At 48.5% G+C, this 19,204-nt stretch overlaps 1 protein-coding gene across 2 annotated transcripts in view; it reads left to right on the top strand.

The window, feature by feature from the left end:
• The window catches only part of DIP2B (disco interacting protein 2 homolog B), a 222,471-nt gene extending 204,447 nt beyond the window's left edge, over positions 1–18,024 (top strand). For both annotated transcript variants that reach the window (XM_055336961.1, XM_055336962.1), the window contains exons 30-38: positions 420–550; positions 2,179–2,347; positions 3,444–3,614; positions 4,615–4,676; positions 5,864–5,921; positions 8,030–8,104; positions 9,074–9,251; positions 11,520–11,643; positions 13,491–18,024. In XM_055336961.1, the coding sequence (XP_055192936.1) occupies positions 420–550; positions 2,179–2,347; positions 3,444–3,614; positions 4,615–4,676; positions 5,864–5,921; positions 8,030–8,104; positions 9,074–9,251; positions 11,520–11,643; positions 13,491–13,743 (1,221 nt within the window). In that variant the 3' untranslated portion in view covers positions 13,744–18,024. The remainder of the gene's footprint in view (positions 1–419; positions 551–2,178; positions 2,348–3,443; positions 3,615–4,614; positions 4,677–5,863; positions 5,922–8,029; positions 8,105–9,073; positions 9,252–11,519; positions 11,644–13,490) is intronic.
• The last annotated feature ends 1,180 nt before the right edge of the window (positions 18,025–19,204 follow it).

A 19,204-nucleotide genomic window follows, 5' to 3' on the forward strand; every position in this document is an offset into this window, starting at 1 on the left:
AGTAAGAAAACATAAATTCGTGTTTTGTAGAACTTGGTATTAACTAATGAACAAAAGTATGTTGCCTTACATTAGACTTCTGTAGGCTTTTTTTTAGATGTATTTATTATTTATTTTAGAGGCTGTGGAGGGAGAGGGAGGGACAGACTCTCAAGCAGACTCCCCTCTGAGGATAGAGTTTGACATGGGGCTCTATCTCATGACCCTGGGATCATGACCTGAGCCGAAACAAAAAGTCATACACCTAACTGACTGAGCCACCCAGGCGCCCCAGACTTAGATAGGTTTTTTAAACAATTGAAAATAGACATCATTTTGAAGAGTTTGGGGGAGATTGAAACTTTTCAGAACTATCATTAGAGCTTTTTCTGCCTGTGGGGATGCCAGTTTCATCCTGTTCCATGTTCCCTACTTTCCAGATGTCCCACTCTGCAGTCAATGCTCTCTGTAGAGCCATCAAGCTCCAGTGTGAGTTGTACTCTTCTCGGCAAATCGCCATCTGCCTTGACCCTTACTGTGGACTTGGCTTTGCACTCTGGTGTCTCTGCAGGTAGGAATGGAAAAGCAAAGTAACAGAATGAGTGGGGATGTCTTTGGGCTATAACCATCTCATCCTTCCCTTTGCTACCTTAATTTGGTTTCAACAAAATGCTGATGTTTCCAGAATTCGTGCACCTGATGTATCTGTGAAGCTCATTTAGTTTTGTTTATATTCCCTTTTTCCCTTATCAGTTAGTTTTATGCCTCATACAAAACGTCGGAGATCTTATTACTTACTCTCTACTCCATCCTGTAATCCTCATTTTAGAAGCAGAGCCAAGTAGAAGGATGATACTTGGGTGAAATATGTCATCCTTTGACAGCCAGGACGTACCCCCTAGGTTTGGCAGGAAGGAGTATAATGAGATTGGATGACAGCGTGTTGCTGGAAAGTAGCATGCGTGTCCTGTCCAGATTGTGTCTTATGGAATAGCAGATCCCCACTCCTCCCAGGGAGCCTTATCTCAGCCCTGCATGCTCACCTCCCTGGTAGACATCTCCATGAACACTTCACAGTCACCTACAACTCAGCATTCTCCTGAGGGTCCTCATCTTTGTTAGGATGGGACCATTCACCTTAGGGACCCAACTAGGACTATGAGCATGAACTTCCACTTCTGTATCTGTATGTCTCGCATCCAGTTAAGTGTCATGTCCTTTGTGGCTCCATTTTCCCTAAACCCGTCTGTACATAAGAATCACCTAGGGGTCTTTAAAAAAAGGCTAAATAACGGGCTTTCCCCAGACTCACTAATAATTTACATCTCCAGAGGTAGCAACCACAATTCCAGTATTTTTTAAATACAAGATTCTTGGGTTCCTTGTGATTCTGATCTGTACTTGGGTTTAAGAGGTTGAAGGTTGATGGCTGTGAACTATACATCTAATATGTGACTCTGTCATTCCTTTGTTTTTATCCTGGCTGCGCTGTCAGGATTCCAGGCCTCACCATCTCTCACCTCTCCTGTCTCTCCATCATCAATGTCTGTGTCTCCAGTCCCTCTCCATGATGCTAGATTCACCCCAGCTTAAAGCCTGCAGCGACTGTCTGCCGGGAAAAGTCTAAACTCCCTCAGACCATAATTATGCTCTTGTATTACAGTTTGGTCCCAACCTTTCTGGCCTCACTTCTCACCACTCCCCTGTGATGCATCCTGTGCTATAAGATTTCGTAGTAGGCTGCTATTTCTGATGACTTTAAACACACCATATACTTCTGGGTTTCTTTTCCTTTCCATATGCTGTTCCTCTGCCTGGAATGCTCTCACCCCCACCCCCATTTCCTCCAGCCAAATTCCTGCTCATTCTTTAAGCCCGGCTTAAGCAATACCTACTCAATGAAACGCACTCACACACACACCCCACCACCCAGCTTTCCTAATTTGGACAACTTGCTCTTTATTTTATGATGATCTTGATCTAATGATCTTCACATCTCAGTTACTGTTTATACCAGTCTGTTTATGGTAGTTATCATGTCTTGTGAGTTGGACAGGAACAAGTTTGATTCTTAGACCTTTATATCTAATATGACCTCACACTGCACTTCACGGGCAGTAAACGTTGGTTGAATGGATGGTGTACATCAAGATATCCCGATGAATTGATAATGTCAGCTCTCGCCTTTCTTCGTTGCAGTGTCTACTCAGGGCACCAGTCCATCTTAATTCCTCCTATGGAGTTAGAAAACAACCTTTTCCTCTGGCTCTCCACTGTCAACCAGTACAAAATAAGGGACACTTTCTGCTCCTACTCAGTAATGGAGCTCTGCACCAAAGGGCTTGGGAACCAGGTGGAAGTGCTAAAGGTAAGAAGTGCAACAAGTAGCCGGTCCAGAGGGTTTTAAAGAAATGGGCCAGGCAACATGATACCCGAGTAGGGTTTGACAGGCAGATCTGCCTGCTTTTTTCTAGCCAGTCAACATTTTGTAAACCTCAGGAATTTTATTTCTTCTGCTAATTTAATACGTTCTTTCAGAGCTTAATCTGAGTCTTACTTTGTGGAGAGGAAGATGAAACTAGTCAGGAGGCTGAATGGAAATGACTTCATGTAAAGATGAAAGACAACTATGACCACCATTAGGACTTTTTCTAATAAAATTTGCAGTCTCAGAGGAGTAGAGATTGGGGACTGCCCCAAAGATAGGGGTAGCTCATTCATATGTGTATCTGGGGATGATATGTCTGACTGACATATGAGAGAGTCAGGAGACTGATTTTCTTAATAGAAAATTACGTGAAATTTAAGAAACAGAAGAGCAGGGGGGGAAGGAAGGAAAAATAAAACAAGACGAAATCAGAAAGGGAGACAAACCATAAGAGACTCTTAACTCTAGGAAACAAACTGAGGGCTGCTGGAGGGGAGAGGGTGGGGGAGGGTGTGGCTGGGTGATGGGCATTAAGGAGGGCACATGATGTGATGAGCACTGAGGGTTAATACGAGACTGTTGATTCACTGGCCTCTACCTCTAAAACCAATAATACGCTCTATGTTAATTGAATTTAAATTTTAAAAAATAGTAGAGAATTATGATCCTAAGAAGGATAAAAAGAAGTAAGATTCAGTCTCTGAATGCTAGATCTCTTTTTCTCTCAGTCCCCTCTCTCCATTTTGAAATAGGAAGACATCTAAAGTACAGAAATGGGGAGGTATAAAAATGGGTCCCTGAAGAATCTAAGGTTTTTAGATGAAAGAGGAAAGAGATAGAGAATGAACAGATTCACCAGTGGGTAGTAATGTTGTGGAATGCGTTGGCATTTGGCATTTCTTTTCCCTGGGCGTCTGAGATGAGACTACACCGTTCCTTGGCTTTTCCTGACTGGAGAGACAGAACAGTGGCCCTGCCGATTCAGTCCTTTTTGCATTCCTACCAACTTCAGCTCCCTGCCGTTGGTGTCTTACAGACCAGAGGAATCAACCTCTCCTGCATCCGGACATGTGTGGTTGTGGCCGAGGAGCGGCCCCGCATCGCCCTCCAGCAGTCCTTCTCCAAGCTCTTCAAAGACATCGGGCTGTCCCCTCGGGCTGTCAGCACCACTTTTGGATCAAGAGTCAACGTAGCGATATGTTTACAGGTGATGATCATGAAATTCCTTGATGGTCAGGGGAAGAGAAGCGTGTGGTGCTCCACAGCCGAGGCTGCGCAGCCAGCCAGCCTGGCACGAGCCCGGTTCCACTTACCTGCTCTGAGACCGCGGGCTTCGCCTGCCTCACTTGGCGCACCTACAGGGTGAAGATAATAGTGTTGTTCTTCACGGGCTCCTTCTGTGGGATCACCCCCTTACTAGGTGCATGCCCTCGAGCCACGCCTGGCAGCTGAACGCCGATTTCCACGTTTCTTGTAGTAGTTTAATGGTACATAATGATGAATCAAGATTTTTTACTCCTCTTTGAATTTTATCAATATCTTATATTTACCTTATGTTTCTCTGTCTCCTCCCCCCCCCCTTTTTTTAAACAAAGGAAGCACAAATAAGTCTGTATTCTTTTCTTCAGCCGTGTGGCAAGATTGCCATGTTATTCTTGGTGGGTAAATAACGAGAAGAACTAAGTGATTTTCTGTGGCTTGGGGACTCATATGGTAAATACAGGCATGGACGAGAGTGAGAGTAAGAGAAGATGGCAGCCGTGGGTGGGTGCTTTCAGGGCTTCTGTGACCATGGGCAAGTGACTTTCAGGTAGCATCATGGTGATTTACCCATGGAGCCCCATCCCAGGCTCCCTGCCATTCGCCTAGGCCAGTGTTGGTTTTGAAAATCCGGTGGATGCCGGCCGGTCTCGTGTCTGCCTTAAGTCCAGGGAGGAAGCCCCTCCTCAGCCTGGTAGCCTTTCGGGGGCTTCTCCAGCCCCGAGACCAGGCCCTGGCCTACTCTCTCAGGGGAGGGAGGGAAAGAAACACGAGGCCATGAGTCTCTTTCAGGTGTTGACTGCAACCCTGCCTCATCTGGTCAAAGAGGGTGAGCTTTCAAAACAGAGTGTGGATTTTCCATGCATATGGCTAAATTATTTCTTGATTTGAGAATGTGAAATATGGAAATACATAAATAAACAATGCATTGATTTCTTTTTCTTTAGGGAACTTCAGGGCCTGATCCAACTACTGTGTATGTAGATCTGAAATCATTGAGACATGACAGGTACAGTAGATTTATTGTGCTCACTCCCTATTGGAGTTTCTAAGCATGAAAAATTTCCAAGCCTGGAAAAAACTGGCTCTCTCCCTCATCCCTTTTATGTGTATCTTCCCGGGAGGGATGGGAAGAGGGAAGGAATTTGTTTTTATTAACACCTGATAAGGGGGATCCCTGGGGGGCTCAGCGGTTTAGCACCTGCCTTTGGCCCAGGGCGTGATCCTGGAGTCCCGGGATCGAGTCCCACGTCAGGCTCCTGGCATGGAGCCTGCTTCTCTCTCCTCCTGTGTCTCTGCCTCTCTCTCTCTCTCTCTCTCTCTCTCTCTCTCTCTTCCTCTCTCCTCCCTCTCTCTCTCTCTCTCTCTCTGTGTCTATCATAAATAAATAAATCTTTAAAAAAAAACATAAGATTTACACTTATAAGAAGAAAGCTTTAATTCTCATAGTTGCTATGCTGTTCTTTAATATTAAAGTGTAATACTTAATTCCTTCCTGTGTAGAAATATTTTGTGATGTTTGATATAAACTGAACTAAAATGGATAGGCTCTTTGCTCTGGGAGTTTAAAAATAAAAGATGGAACAGATAAGATAAATGAGGCAGAGTAGAGTTTTTGAAACCACACTTTATCCGAATCCCAGGAGTAAAAGCCCTCCTCCTCATCAGCTTACAGGGGAAATGTTAGCTATGTCCCAAGGTGAGCACCTGGCCCTAGGGCTCTGGGACCTTTGCCCAGGCCCCACTGACCTCAGCGGCATTCACTGACGTGCCCCCTGGCACTGCCCCAACCTGCACAGGGAGAGCACAGTGGGTCTCAGCCTGAGGAGAATTTGCCCTCCAGAGGACCTTTGACAATGTCCACAGCCGGTTTGGGTTGTCACTGCAAAAGGGTTGCTACTGACATCTAGTGGGTAGAGGCCTGGGATGTTGCTAAACACCCTACAACGCACAGAATAGGTAGCCCCTCACTAAAAATTATAAAAGCACATTATCTGACCCAAAATGTCATAGTGCTGAGTCTGAGAAACTCTGCTGTAGCATGAGAAGGAGACACAAAGTAGAGGCCTTAGGAGGGCAGTATGTAGCTATAGCAGACACGGTGCAGCTAGTTTTTCAAGTGTGTGGTGTGTGTGTGTGTGTGTGTGTGTGTGTGTGTGTGTGTGTTTGTGTATAGTGAATATTGTTCTTCTGCAGGGTTCGTCTTGTGGAACGGGGTGCCCCCCAGAGTTTGCTCCTCTCAGAGTCTGGAAAGGTAATTTGTTCTATTAACCTTTGGAAGGTGGTCTGCCTGGGGAAATGGTTCATTTCATTTTTTATTTATTTTATTTTATTTTTAAGATTTTGTTTATTTATTCATGGAAGACACACAGAACGGAGAGAGGCAGAGACACAGGCAGAGGGAGAGAAACAGGCTTCCTGTAGGAGGCCTGACGTGGGACTCGATCCTGGGTCTCCAGGATCACACCCTGGACTGAAGGCGGTGCTGAACCGCTGAGCCACCCGGGCTGCCCTATTTTTTATTTTTTAGGTGGTTCATTTTAAAGAAATCCGAAGCCTAGAATATATTAGCCACCCAGGGCAAGCCTTGAGTGAATTCTGAAGATAAATCAAGAATTTCACCTTAGCTAATACTTTTGAATTCATATGAGTACATAGATAAGAATTTGAACTCTCTTCATTTCCACAGATTTTTTTTATCCAACTGACACCTTATTCTATTTTGACAAATCAGCAAAATTCAGTGTTCATTACATTCAAAGTGAAGGGGCGAACAACACTTAGAGGCAATCCTGTCTTTATAAATGTTACAAGGAGAGAAGTAGGTGGCAGTGGGGCGGTGCGGTTGCAGATCAGGGAAGGCATACCTGTGTTTAAAGCTGAAAGAGAAATCAAAACGGGGAAGGGATTACGGATATAGAGAGTGCGTGTCTCTGGGGAGAAGATTTCTTAGATTAGGTTGAGGCTTTAAAATGTTCAACAGCAAAAAAAATAAAATAAAATGTTCAAGAGCAGACACAGCACTTTGGAGTCCCTTTGGGCTGCTGTCACAGAACACCATAGACCGGGTGGCTTATAAAGAACAAACGTATTCCTCACAGTTCTGGGGACTGGGAAGTCCAGGATCATGGCACCAGCAGGTCCTGGCGAAGGATTTGTGGTTCAGAGTTGGCCTTCCTGTTGCTGTGTCCTCACGCGGTGGGAGGCCCCAGCTCCTGATACCATCACCTTGGGGGTTTAGGTCGATTACATAGCGCGTGACTGTTGGAGGGACCCAACATTACGTCTGTAGCAGCTCTGAACACTTCACTGAGGGTGATGGAACATCAGCATAAGCTGGCGAGTTTCTCATTTTTTTGAAGAGAGAGGAACGATGCCTCCGAATTCCTTCTAGTAATTCTGAAAGGCAGAGGGGGAGATTCTAAAGAAAGCAGGGGATCGGGCAGCCCGGGTGGCTCGGGTGGCTCAGCGGATTAGTATCGCCTTCAGCCCAGGGCATGATCCTGGAGACCCGGGATCGAGTCCCGCGTCGGGCTTCCTGCATGGAGCCTGCTTCTCCCTCTGCCTGTGTCTCTGCCTCTCTCTGTGTGTCTCTCGTGAATAAATAAAATCTTTAAAAAAAAAAAAAAAGAAAAGAAAAGAAAGCAGGGGATCCTGCGTACCCCATCAAGCCGCAGATCCAGTCCCTGGGGCACTAACTCCAGCTCCTCTCTGCCGTTTGAACTCTTCCAAGTGGAGTCGGGCAGGTCTTACCACCTTGTCAGATTTCCACCTGCCTCGGCTCGTGGCTGGGCGCCCCAGAAGCCTAGCGCAGTGCCCCACCTCGCCCGGCACGTCTTTTCTCTCCTCCCTTGAGGTCTTCGATGTGGGAGCCTAGGTAGTCGTCGCAGCGCTCCTCAGCTGGCCCCAGACCCTAGAAACCCAAGATGGAAAAGGAGGTCCAAGGGACAGCAGATGGGTGGCCAGAGAAGCCGTGGGCCCCTTGGGGCCAGCCCCGGCTGCTTTCCTCTCCTGAGGGAGATCCCAGGGGCAGGCCCATTCTCCTGCCAAGGCCCCGCACCCCCCGGCCGATGCCTCATGTGTCCCCGCGGCCCTTCCTGCTCTAGGGAGTTCTACTGGCCGCGCTCCGGTGAGCAGGGCCCATGAGGAGAAAGGGCGGTGCTTGACCGGGGCCTGCTCTCCGGTTCTGGGCTGTGGTTTCTCGGCCCTCTGGAGAGAGAGCGGGCCGCTGGCTCCCTGGTTTGCCGGGAGGACGGATCTCCCGCCCGTGTCCGGACAGTCCAGCGGGCACCGGGCCGCCGGCTGGCCGCCCGGGCCGGCCTTGGGTCCTTAGAGGCGGTCCTCTGTTTCCCTCGTGCTCAGATCTTACCTGGCGTGAAAGTGGTCATCGTCAACCCCGAGACCAAAGGGCCTGTCGGAGACTCTCATCTCGGAGAGGTACGTACCGGTTTTCACCTTTACTCTGAAGAGCCGGCGGTACGGACTTGAGGGCTCACCTTCGAGGATCCGTGAAACTGGATTTATTAGCTTCTCTTCCGTTGTGAATCGTCATCTTTAAAGGGGTTTTAATCTTCTCCGGAAGGCCCGAGACGAAGAAGGAGGGAGCTTGAGAGCGGGACGGAGGGCGGATTGAGGCAGCCGGGCGGGGAGATGGGCACGTCCTCGTCCTCCCTGTCGCCACCTGTCGGGAACCGAAAGGAGCCACAAATACTCAGTGTCTTAAAAAACGTGGAGATTTTATATTCTGTTCTACAATGTATCCGTATTTGTGTTGGTAGCGATACATTTTTTTAAAGACTTAATTTTTCTTCCCTCAGATATTTGAGGGGCAGCGATGTCTCACCCCGTAGTTTGCCGCAGACGGCCCGGCCTGCCACTTAGCAGCCCCTGACTAGCGAGCCCGGGGCCTACTCTTTCTGAGCCTCAGTTTCCTCATCCGTAAAAAAATAATTGCACCCGCCTCACCCACCTCGTGAAATCGTGCGACAGCGAAGTACGTTACTGCCCGTCTCTGAGGTGCACGGGGCAGCGCCCGTCGCTCGTGGGTTCTCAGGAAATGCTGGTGGTGACCGCTGTTAGCCCCTGCTCCGTCCGCCGTGGGAGTTGCAGGCCCCGCGCTCTTCCCGGGGCCTTGGGCCCGAGGCGCCGCCCGCCGCGTTTGTGGGGCCCCGGGGGGCCGCGCAGGCAGCACCGGTGCTGGGCCGCCGTGTTCTCGTCGGGCGTCCAGGGCGCGGGGAGCCCGCCCGGCTCTGATGGGCGCGTGGGAAGCCCTTGCTGAGCGTAGGCCGCCTGTGTGCTTGTTGGCGTAACAAGGGCAGTTCTTCAAAGGCGATAAGCCGCCCTGGGAGTGAAGGGGCGCCGTCCTGCGTGTTCCCGGGAAACGTGACCGACTCCCTTTTCTTGTAGATTTGGGTGAACAGCCCCCACACGGCCAGCGGCTACTACACCATCTATGACAGCGAGACTCTTCAAGCCGATCATTTCAACACCCGCCTGAGCTTTGGGGACGCTGCCCAGACGCTCTGGGCTCGGACGGGATACCTTGGGTTTGTCCGCAGGACGGAGCTCACCGCGGCCACCGGAGGTAGCTCCCCCGCCCGGCCCCCCCTTCCACGCCCCCGCGGCCTGGCCCCTGCAGCCTTCCCCCCACGGCCTGCCCCCCACAGTCCCCGTGGCCTGGCCCCTGCGGCCTGCCCCCCACGATCCCCGCGCCTGGCCCCTGCAGCCTGTCTCCCGGCCCATGCAGCCTGTCCCCTGCAGCCTTCCCCCCACGGCCTGCCCCCCACAGCCCCCGTGGCCTGGCCCCTGCAGCCTGTCTCCCGGCCCATGCAGCCTGGCCCCTGCAGCCTTCCCCCCACGGCCTGCCCCCCACGGGTCCCCGCGGCCTGGCCCCCGCGGCCTGGCCCCTGCCGCCTGTCTCCCGGCCCATGCAGCCTGGCCCCTGCAGCCTTCCCCCCACGGCCTGCCCCCCACAGTCCCCGTGGCCTGGCCCCTGCAGCCTGCCCCCCATGGTCCCCGCGGCCTGGCCCCCACAGCCTGTTCCCCACGGCCTGCCCCCCACGGTCCCCGCGGCCTGCTCTGCGCGCCAGGGCGGCTCCCTTCTGCGACACCTAAGCCCGCACAGGCGTTTACATTCCTGTGGGCCCGGCCCGCAGGCCGCGGGCACATCTGGCCAAGGGTCAGCACCGCCGCCTGCCCCAAGGTCTGCGGCCAATCCACCCCTGGCAGGCTTCAGGCACCACCCTGGTCCCCGAGAGCAGGTGTCGGTGTGGAGGAGCCGTCTTGCCAGGCGCTGTCCCTTGTGTCTGGTGTTGGAGGCGAGACTGCTGCCCGCCGGGGGAAGGCGGCTCGAACCTTCCGCCCAGTGGCTGTGCGGGCCTCGCCGCTGCGGGCCTCGAGCCCTCCGTCCTGGCGGCGGGTGGCTACACGGGATGGCCACACGGGCTGCACCGTCACGGCAGCAAGGATCAGATAAGGCAGTTGCCCCGGGCTCCCTGCATCTGCTCCACAGTGAGCAGCGTCCCTAGTTGCCCCACATCTCGGGGGAGGCAGGATAGTGTAGTGGGGGAGACAGAGGTACCCCAGCAGGTGCCTGGTTTGGGATCCTCCTCCGCCGTCTGCTTTGTGAGTCTGGGCGACCACAGAGCCTCCCCACAGCCACCTGGACAACAGGAATGACCAGGTTTCCCGGCTTGCGGAAGCGACGTGAGAGTCCCCGCCGTGCCTCTGTCCTGCGAGCTAGTCGAGCTAGTCGGCTCTTCATGAGCTCTTCTTAGGGGTGGGGGTCTGATGGACCTCAGCCTTCTCTCCAGCAGCTCCTGGCGCTTTGTTTGCTCAGTTTTCCTGAAAATACCATATTCCGTGGACCTAGCAAAGTCATCTCCTCAAAGCACGGTCTCTGCATAGACATAAGCCACGTGTGTGGCCTTATGTACGTGCTGTGTGCGTATAATTAAAAGGGGAGGGCACCCGGGGGGCTCAGTCGGTGAAGCGTCTGCCTTTGGCTCAGGTCATGATCCCGGGGTCCTGGGATCGAGCCCCACATCAGGCTTCCTGCTCAGTGGGAGCCTGCTTCTCCCTCTCCTCCTGCCTTCTGCTCCCCTTGCTTGTGCTGTCAAATAAGCAAATAAAAATATTTAAAAAATATATATCTCTGCCATGTTCTAGCCAGATTAGAAACCCTGCTAATAACCAGGACTAGTCTGTCCGCGCTCTGCAACCCCAGTCCCTGTATCTGGACTCCTTGCAGAGGTCTAGGAGCAACAGCGCACACTCCCCTCTTCTCGCTCTCACAGCCTCTCTCCCCGCTCCCCCACCCCCAGCTGTCATCTGGCTAATTCCTTTATCCAGAGGATAAAAGCTCAGACTAGTTTCTGCTTTTCCCCCTCTGAACCCTGAGCCAAGCGCAGGGGGTGTGCACACTCCTCGCACGAGGCTCAGCAGTCACCCTGGAGCACCTGTGGGGTGTCCGCTGCTGCCCCCCCCCCCCCTCCCGACAGTAAGTGTCTTCAGGCAGGAATCACGTTTCCATCTTCCCAGCACTGGACACAGTTCCGGGGACACAGTGCCCTAATCATAGCTAAGGGCTGGGTTGGGTTGGGTTTGTTAGCACTTACAAGGTCCAGGCATCGCGTCCCCTCCCTACACGGATTATCCTGACACTCAGCCGCCTCTTATTCTCCGCCTCACCAAGGGGGAGACAGGACCAGAGACTAAGGAGTTTGCTCACAGTCTCGCAGCTGGTGAGCAGTGGGGTCGGGACGTGGCCAGCAGTCCGGCCTGGCGCCCTCGACTCCCGCATTGCATTGCGCTTGTTACATGTGATGAACCACGGTTCTCTTCTTCCCGCCAGAGCGTCACGATGCGTTGTATGTGGTGGGAGCCCTGGACGAGACACTGGAGCTGAGGGGACTGCGGTACCACCCGATCGACATCGAGACCTCGGTGTCCCGCATCCACAGGAGCATCGCTGAATGGTAACGTCCCTCCCGGGATGGGCTCCCCCACAGCGTAGTGTCCCTTAGGCCTGACTCGTGGTCCACGTCCGTCCCCAGTACAGGCCCACAACCCCAAGGAGGGTAAGAAAATCAGCGGACGCCTCTTTGTTGTCGTGGCGCCGTCTGCTGTGGCAGATGGGCCCGTGGAGAGACCGAGGCAGGCTCTGGAACTTCTGTGGAGTCGGGTCCTTCCTGCCGCTAGATTCTTAACCTCGGAAGAGATCTAACTCTGTCTCTAGAAAGTCGGCGTCATGTGGTGGAAAGACCCATGACTCTAGACTCAAAAGACCCGACTTGACGCCAGCTCTCCCTCGTAGGCGGCTTTTCTCGTGTGAAGTACTTTCTGTGCTATTTCCTAATTATGGGGAGGATCAAATGGGAATGTGCTTCTCGAACTGTCAAATGGAAAGCAGATGAAAGGCGCATCGTGACCTCCCAGCCTCCCTCTCGGTGTAGGAATTCCCTCCACGTTATCCCAGCAAAGAACAGCCAGCCTCACACTGACTGCAACTTCCTTAAAATTAAAACTCTATAGTTTTTACCTGTGGCTTTCGTTCTGGATTCCTGACAACACAGAATCCGTCCGGTTTCTTTTCTACATTTTTCATGGGTTGTGTCCTTTCTTGGTTGTTGTTGTTTTTTTTTTTTTTTTTTTTCCTTTTTTCTTTTCTCTTTTCTTTTCATTTTTCTTTCCTTTTCTTTTTCTGACCCATACTAAATAGCCGCAGTTCTTTTCATGGTGGCTCATGCTTTCTAGATGCTTCTTTGTCAGCATCTTCCTCTCACTTTGGTCAGAGTCTCTTCCCGACCCGAACAATGCCCATGAATTATAAGAACAAGACAGAGAAAGGGGTCATCGTCAGCCTCTAATTTTAAACCTTTGACTTTTAATGCAATTAAGTATTGTGTAAATGTTTTTTAATGATTGGAATCTGTTTTTTAAAGCTGTTTAACGTTGCATACCACAAGTCAGGCCCTACCTTCTCACTCGCAGTCCCACCCAATGTAAGGCAACTTTCTGCCTTATGGCACATGGGAGAGACGCCCATATGGGGCATTAAGTGCAGATGAGGAGAAGTCTACTCCCTTCCTGTTGGACCTAAGAGTATTCTCTTTGCCAAAGGTCTTCAGTTGCAAATAACAAACTCTCTTTTAAAAAAAACTTAAAAAATAAAAATTAAAAAAAAGAAAAAAAACTTAAGCAGGGACCCCTGGGTGGCTCAGCGATTGAGCATCTGCCTTTGGCTCAGGGCGTGACCCACATCAGGCTCCCTGCATGGAGCCTGCTTCTCCCTCTGCCTGTGTCTCTGCCTCTCTCTGTGTCTCTCTTGAATAAATAAATAAAATCTTTAAAAAAAAAAAAAAAAACTTAAACGAAAGATACCTGGCTACCTCAGAGGTTCCTAAAAGTGTCTGTGGATCTCAAGAAAGATAGAAATAAGGGATGGGAAGGCCATCAGGAACCACTGTCCTCGCACTTTCTAGAGCCCTCTGGGCATCCACTTCATTCTCCCTTCCCTGAAGAGCCATTCTCTGTGCTTCTCTGGACACCTGGCTACCCCAGAACTTTCACATGGGCTTAGGTCATGTTACTAGCTGACAACTTCCAATCCCATTTCCAAACCCCCAAGAGACTGGGGTTGGCTCAGCTGATCAGCTGCGATCGTAGGGCAAGGTCACATATTGCAGACATGCCTGCGAGCCTTCTGGTTGGATCCAAGAGAGAAAGCACTCTTCGGGGGAATTGGGCTAAGTCTTGAGCAGATACTATAAACGATGCCTGGTAAATGTAGTGACCTGTTAACTGAATGTCATTGAAATTTCAGTGCCGTGTTCACGTGGACCAACCTGCTGGTGGTGGTTGTAGAACTGTGTGGCTCTGAACAGGAGGCCCTGGACCTGGTTCCTTTAGTGACAAATGTGGTCCTGGAAGAGCATTACCTCATCGTTGGCGTCGTGGTTGTGGTGGACCCGGGTGTCATCCCCATCAACTCCAGAGGAGAGAAGCAGAGGATGCACCTCCGTGACAGCTTCCTGGCTGACCAGTTAGACCCCATCTATGTGGCTTATAACATGTAACCAGCCTTGTGGGGACTACAGGGGGCCATCCTGAAAAACCACAAGGACCAAAGACCAGTGACTAGGGGCAAGCTTTCAAATGATGTGAAATAAGCTGAGATGGTTACATTATATCCTTCATCTCATCCTGTGGGACACACAGGAAAGGGGAATCGTGTGGTAGCAAATGAAAAAAATGTTAACAGCCCATCAGTCATGAGCTTTGACATAGCGTGAGCAGCACATCACTAAAGCAATTACATGCATGTTGCATTTTTTTCATCTGTTGTATATACTTGTATTTTTATCTAATGCTGTTTTAGAATTTTGTAAGGGAGTTTAACGAATTCACACGAAGGGGTAGTCGGAGCTCCACAGTTCCCCGCTCTGTACTGTATTCCGCCATTTTACCATAGCTGGACATTCTCCAGGTTTTGTTAACGTGGAACTGCTCAGCTTATTTTCCGCTGACCCGTAAGCAAATCAAATAATCCACTGAATATGAGAGTTACTTTATATATATAAATCTTGAGAGTAAAACATTTTGACCAGTGTTTTAAACGTGTAAATAAGAATACACACAATTCAGCTAAAAAAAAAAAAAAAAAAGAATTGGCTTGTATAGTCATGACAACAAAAGTAGAAACGTTTCTACTTGGAGAGAATTTCAATATTCTCTTAATGCAGTGTAATTGAATAGGTAACTAAACAGTGCAAATTGTTGGCAGGTTTCGCTGCACATTGTACGACGTCTCTGTTGGCTAATGTATTTTATAAACTAAAGCTGCCTATGTTTGTTTTTAAAGCTTGCATTCCCAGAATCAGCTTAAGCTTTTAAGAATTCAACCTGAAAAATCTCAGTTTAAAAATCAAAATGCTATGAAAAGGCTAAGCTTCGTTAGATCCCACCCTATCCTAAGGAACCACAATAACTCACTCTGGCCCCCGGTGTTGAAACTGTGTTTCAAATTTAGAGTGACTACGTAAGAATTTAGGATTTCCTCTTTTTCCAGGCCCATTGTCAACTGCGTCTACAGTTTATACATGTAGCTTCTCTTTTCGGAAAACTGAAGAGTGTCCTCTGTTCTTCCAGTTCATGGGGGCAGGGATTTTAAGAACAAGAATGACAGGCTGGGAAGGCAGTGGGATCGGCAGTCACGTGAAACTGTAAAGGTGACATAGCTACAGATCTCAAAACTGACCGATTTGGGTTGCCAAAATAGCTAGGCTTATGCTGAAATAGGGGAAGCCTGATGTATGCAAGAAACTCTTTTGAAATAACTGTGGTGCCCAGGCCAAGTGGACTGAGCGTGGGACTGAGTTTGGCCTCTGGCTCGGTTTCCTTTCTTTGGTCTGATACTTCATGTATTTGAATATAGTTGAATTTTATTATTTTTTTCTTACAGAAATATTTTTAAAAATTTAAAAAAAAGAAAAGCTCCAAGTGAACAGAGTTAACTTGTTAAATCAGAATGGTTCTCTTTGACCCACTCTGGTCTATTGTGTAAATATTTATTTAGACTATTTTAATAATACATATTATTTACCCCACTGTAACATCATGTAAACTAAATATGTTTTTAAACAATTTTTAAGACTTGTAATTACCCTGAAAAATACGGTTTATAATGCAAAGCCCAGACCCTTTGTCACTCTCGGGGGCTGCCCTTCAGTCTCGTGGCTCCAAGCCACTTTCTTGCCTCCCTTTTACACTCTTTTCCTCCCAGTTTTTTCTCCGCTGAGGGCAGACTTCAAGACATTTTCCAGTTCCAGATCTCTTTTTTGACATATTGGATGGAATTAATTTACACATGATGGAAGAGGTTCTAAGGTGTACAGGAAAAAAGCACTTACATTGGGGCAAGAAATCCCAGTGACTAGCTACGGTTCAGTTTACAAAAAAACCAGCCTGCTTATTTGGAAAGTAATTTTCTTCCAGTAGTTGTTAATGATTCACTAACAAAGCAAGGGATCCTGAGGATTAAATAGTTATAATCTCCATAATCCACAAGTTCCAAGAAAAAAACATAGGCAGAGTCTTATCCCATGGGTTGCTTTAAAAATTCTTACTACACAAGTTAGGGCGTCTGCTGGAAATATAATGTGAGCCACGCCGGTCATTTTAAATTTTCTAGTAACCGCATTTTAAAAAGTAAAAAGAAACGAGTGAAATTGACTTTGGTATATTTTCTTTAACTGGCTATATCAAAAATACTATAATTTTCATGTGAAATAAACATGGAAAGTGACAGATATGTAAGTCTTTGAAATCCAGTGTCTCAAGCACATTTCAGTTCGGACTGCCCATATTTCAGGTTTTCAGTGGCCACGTGTGGCTGGTGGCTGCAGGATTGAGCAGAGGTGATCTACGCTCATTCTTTCAAATAAGATACTCCATTAGCCTCAGAGTATGGGCAACTCCCAGTTACGAGGGTCTGATCATCTGGATTTGTAGGTCCTCAGGCCTCTGATTTATCTTTAGTTTCTGCTTTCCGCCTTGTGGCTGCTCTGTTGATCTTTTGCATATTCCCCGAAGCCAGAACGTATTAGTGGAGGAAAGAAAGCTGAGCTGTGTCTTTGGGAGTTTCGTGGGGAACTGCGGTAGAGTATCCTCTGGAAGGGGAAGAGAGTCCAGTCATTAGCCTGTCCGAGGGGGTCATCTGTAGATCCAATGCCTAGTCTCTTACAGACTCGGATAGGAGAACTTTCTCTTGATGACACAGTGCTCTCGCCCTTCCCACATTCAGTAGAACCTTTGTGGTAGAATGGACTCTTGGGGCGGACCCAGAAGGCCATTACTGCTGATAGAAACAGCCTAGCCCAAACTCTGAACACAGTCTGGGTTTTTCTTTTATGCCTGTGAAAAAGAAAGTAAGAGCAAGCCTCCCCCCGCCCCCCATTTCAGTTAAGAGAAATCCATTCACCTAACAGCTTCTGAACCTCTTTCTGCCTCTAAATAGAAGTAGTTGAGGTCGATGAGGAAGGGGCTGCCTCAGGAAAATTTGAAGCCCAAGGGATTCTTAGAGCTGCACAGATGTCACCTGCATCACGGAGACCCTCGGAATGGCCGGCATGCTAGCGGGCGTCGGTGTGAGTCCACAGCCTTTCTTTGCTTGCTGCCTCAGAAAGGGGGCCGGGTCCAGACCACCACCATGACCACCACCAAGTCCTTTCCTCACGAAGCTGTGCTGCCTCAGGCTGTTTAGGGACCATTGCCTGTCTACTGGTGATGCGAGTGTGTCTCTTTTCTTTAATCCCTGGGCAGTGCTTGCTTAACGCTTTTGTTGAATCAACAAAGGGCCCGAGGCCTTAGGTTTTTTTCTTAAGGTCTCTGCCCCAGGCATGGTGCTCAATATCTTGGCCAAATAAATTACTTTCCTTGAATATCCAGCAATCTTTTAGACTAAGCAATGAGGAGTTACCACCTCACCCTCAAACTCCAACATGACCTATGCCTTAGTGTTGTTTCTGTTGTCTGCTTTGATGTAAAAGCAAGAGTATTTGGAGCAAGAGCTGCAGTACTCCAAATACACAATAGGCCTTTTCTTTATCATTCATACAACATTTCTGGTTTAGGTATGTGTAGATGGGCCATGTTGTTTGTCCACAGGAAGAGTGTAAAGGTATAAGAATAATTTTTTAGTCCTAAATGATGTTTTGTTTACTTTCTGTCAAGATATTTACCAGTGTCAAATTCAAACTATAGTACTGTGTAATTATGTATAAAGTTTTTTTATTTATTTGAAATTAGACTAGATATACATTTTTAAATTTAACATCTGGCAGGACAGTGTTCTATTAACTCATTGAATGTGTTTCCTTTGTCTTGTGTTAATAAATATTGATGCTTGATTGTGTTTAATGCTTCACACATTGGGAGGATTGGTAAATTGGAGCTGATAAATTTTAAATTTAACTTAAGATGGAAAGACAAAAAAAAAAAAAAAAAAAAAGATGGTCAGACAAAGCTACCTGGAGCGGTCTAAGGAAAATGAACACAAAGATCCGAAGTTATAGTAAATCAGCGCTGTAACAGGAAGACAGATCAAGGAACACAAGAGGGTCATTTTGAAAGCTAAGAAGCTTTTGTCAGGAACAATTAAAGTTTGGCTTTCCTCCTACCCATCTGGTATATGGTAGTTATAAACTATGGATCATAAATTTTATTTTTTTCTAATTTGTAATCGGACTGGAGTTCGGCCTTTGCTAACATGTAAGTCATTTGCCCTTCTTTTCTTGGTTTCAGGAAACTTGATGATAGCCCATCAAATTGTGAGTTCAACAATAAAACTGGTCCTTGAACTACTACTGTCCGAGCTATTTAGGTAGCTGGGAACATTTTTTTCACCTAACATAACATTTACTGGATGCATATCCATTAGGCCCAAGGCACAGCAACAAGAACTGAAGCTACAGAGAGAAAATGAAGTCATTGCTTTGAAGGAGACACAGGAAAACACAATATATTAAGGGTTATGCCTAGAGGTGGAGCAGGCACCCACTCCAGTGATGAGGGGGAATAATGAGGAATACAGGCTGGAGCAGGTAACATCTGAATGGAGTTTTGCTTTTTTGTGTTTTGTGGGGTTTTTTAGAGATTCTGATCCCAGGACCCCGGGATTATGACCTGAGCTGAAGGCAGATGCTTAAGTGACTGAGCCACCCAGATGCCCCTGAACTGAGTTTTGAAGGATGAGACAACCAGATAAAGCAACAAGCAGAAGGGTAAAGTTGCATTTCCTGGGAACTACAATCCATTATTAGGATGGAGGGTCTGAAGGGGGGGAAAAGATAATTATCTGTGGAGGCTTGAGCCAAGGACAGATCACCAAGGGCCTTATGTATCATGCTAGGAATTTTGGACTTTCATCCAGAGGACTAAAGAGGCCATGAGGGGTTGATAGCAAGGGAATAATATATGTGGTATAGAAAATGGATCGGTGTGGGTAGGAAAGGATGAAACCCAAGGCAGGGAGACCAGCTGGGAGGCCTTTGTGGAAATTGCAGTGACAGAGCAAGAGCACTTCAGCCAAGGCAGTGACAGGATGGAGAGGAGGCAATGCGAGCAAACTTGGGAGGTGGTAAGATCTCAGTGGCTGGATATTCAGGGTAAGGAAGGAGGAATCCAAAGTAACTCCTTAGGAAGTTAGGTAGAGGGGCACCTGGGTGGCTCAGCGGTTGAGCATCTGCCTTTGGCTTAGGTCGTGATCCCGGGGTCCTGGGATCGAGTCCCACATCAGGATCCCCCCAGGGAGCCTGTTTCTCCCTGTGCCTATGTCTCTGCCTCTCCTGTGCTCTCATGAGTAAATAAAATCTTAAAAAAAAAAATGTAGGGCTGTTTACCAGGTAGGGAACAAAAGAGGAAGAAGAGGTGTGGGGGGAAAAAGCTCCCTTTTGGTCATGTTCATTTGAGGTGCTGTGGCACAAACAAGTGAACGCGTTCAATGGGCGGCTAAATATTTTGATCTCTGCCTCAAGAGAG

Source organism: Nyctereutes procyonoides, unplaced genomic scaffold, assembly GCF_905146905.1.
Source record: "Nyctereutes procyonoides isolate TBG_1078 unplaced genomic scaffold, NYPRO_anot_genome, whole genome shotgun sequence".
NCBI lineage: Eukaryota > Metazoa > Chordata > Mammalia > Carnivora > Canidae > Nyctereutes > Nyctereutes procyonoides.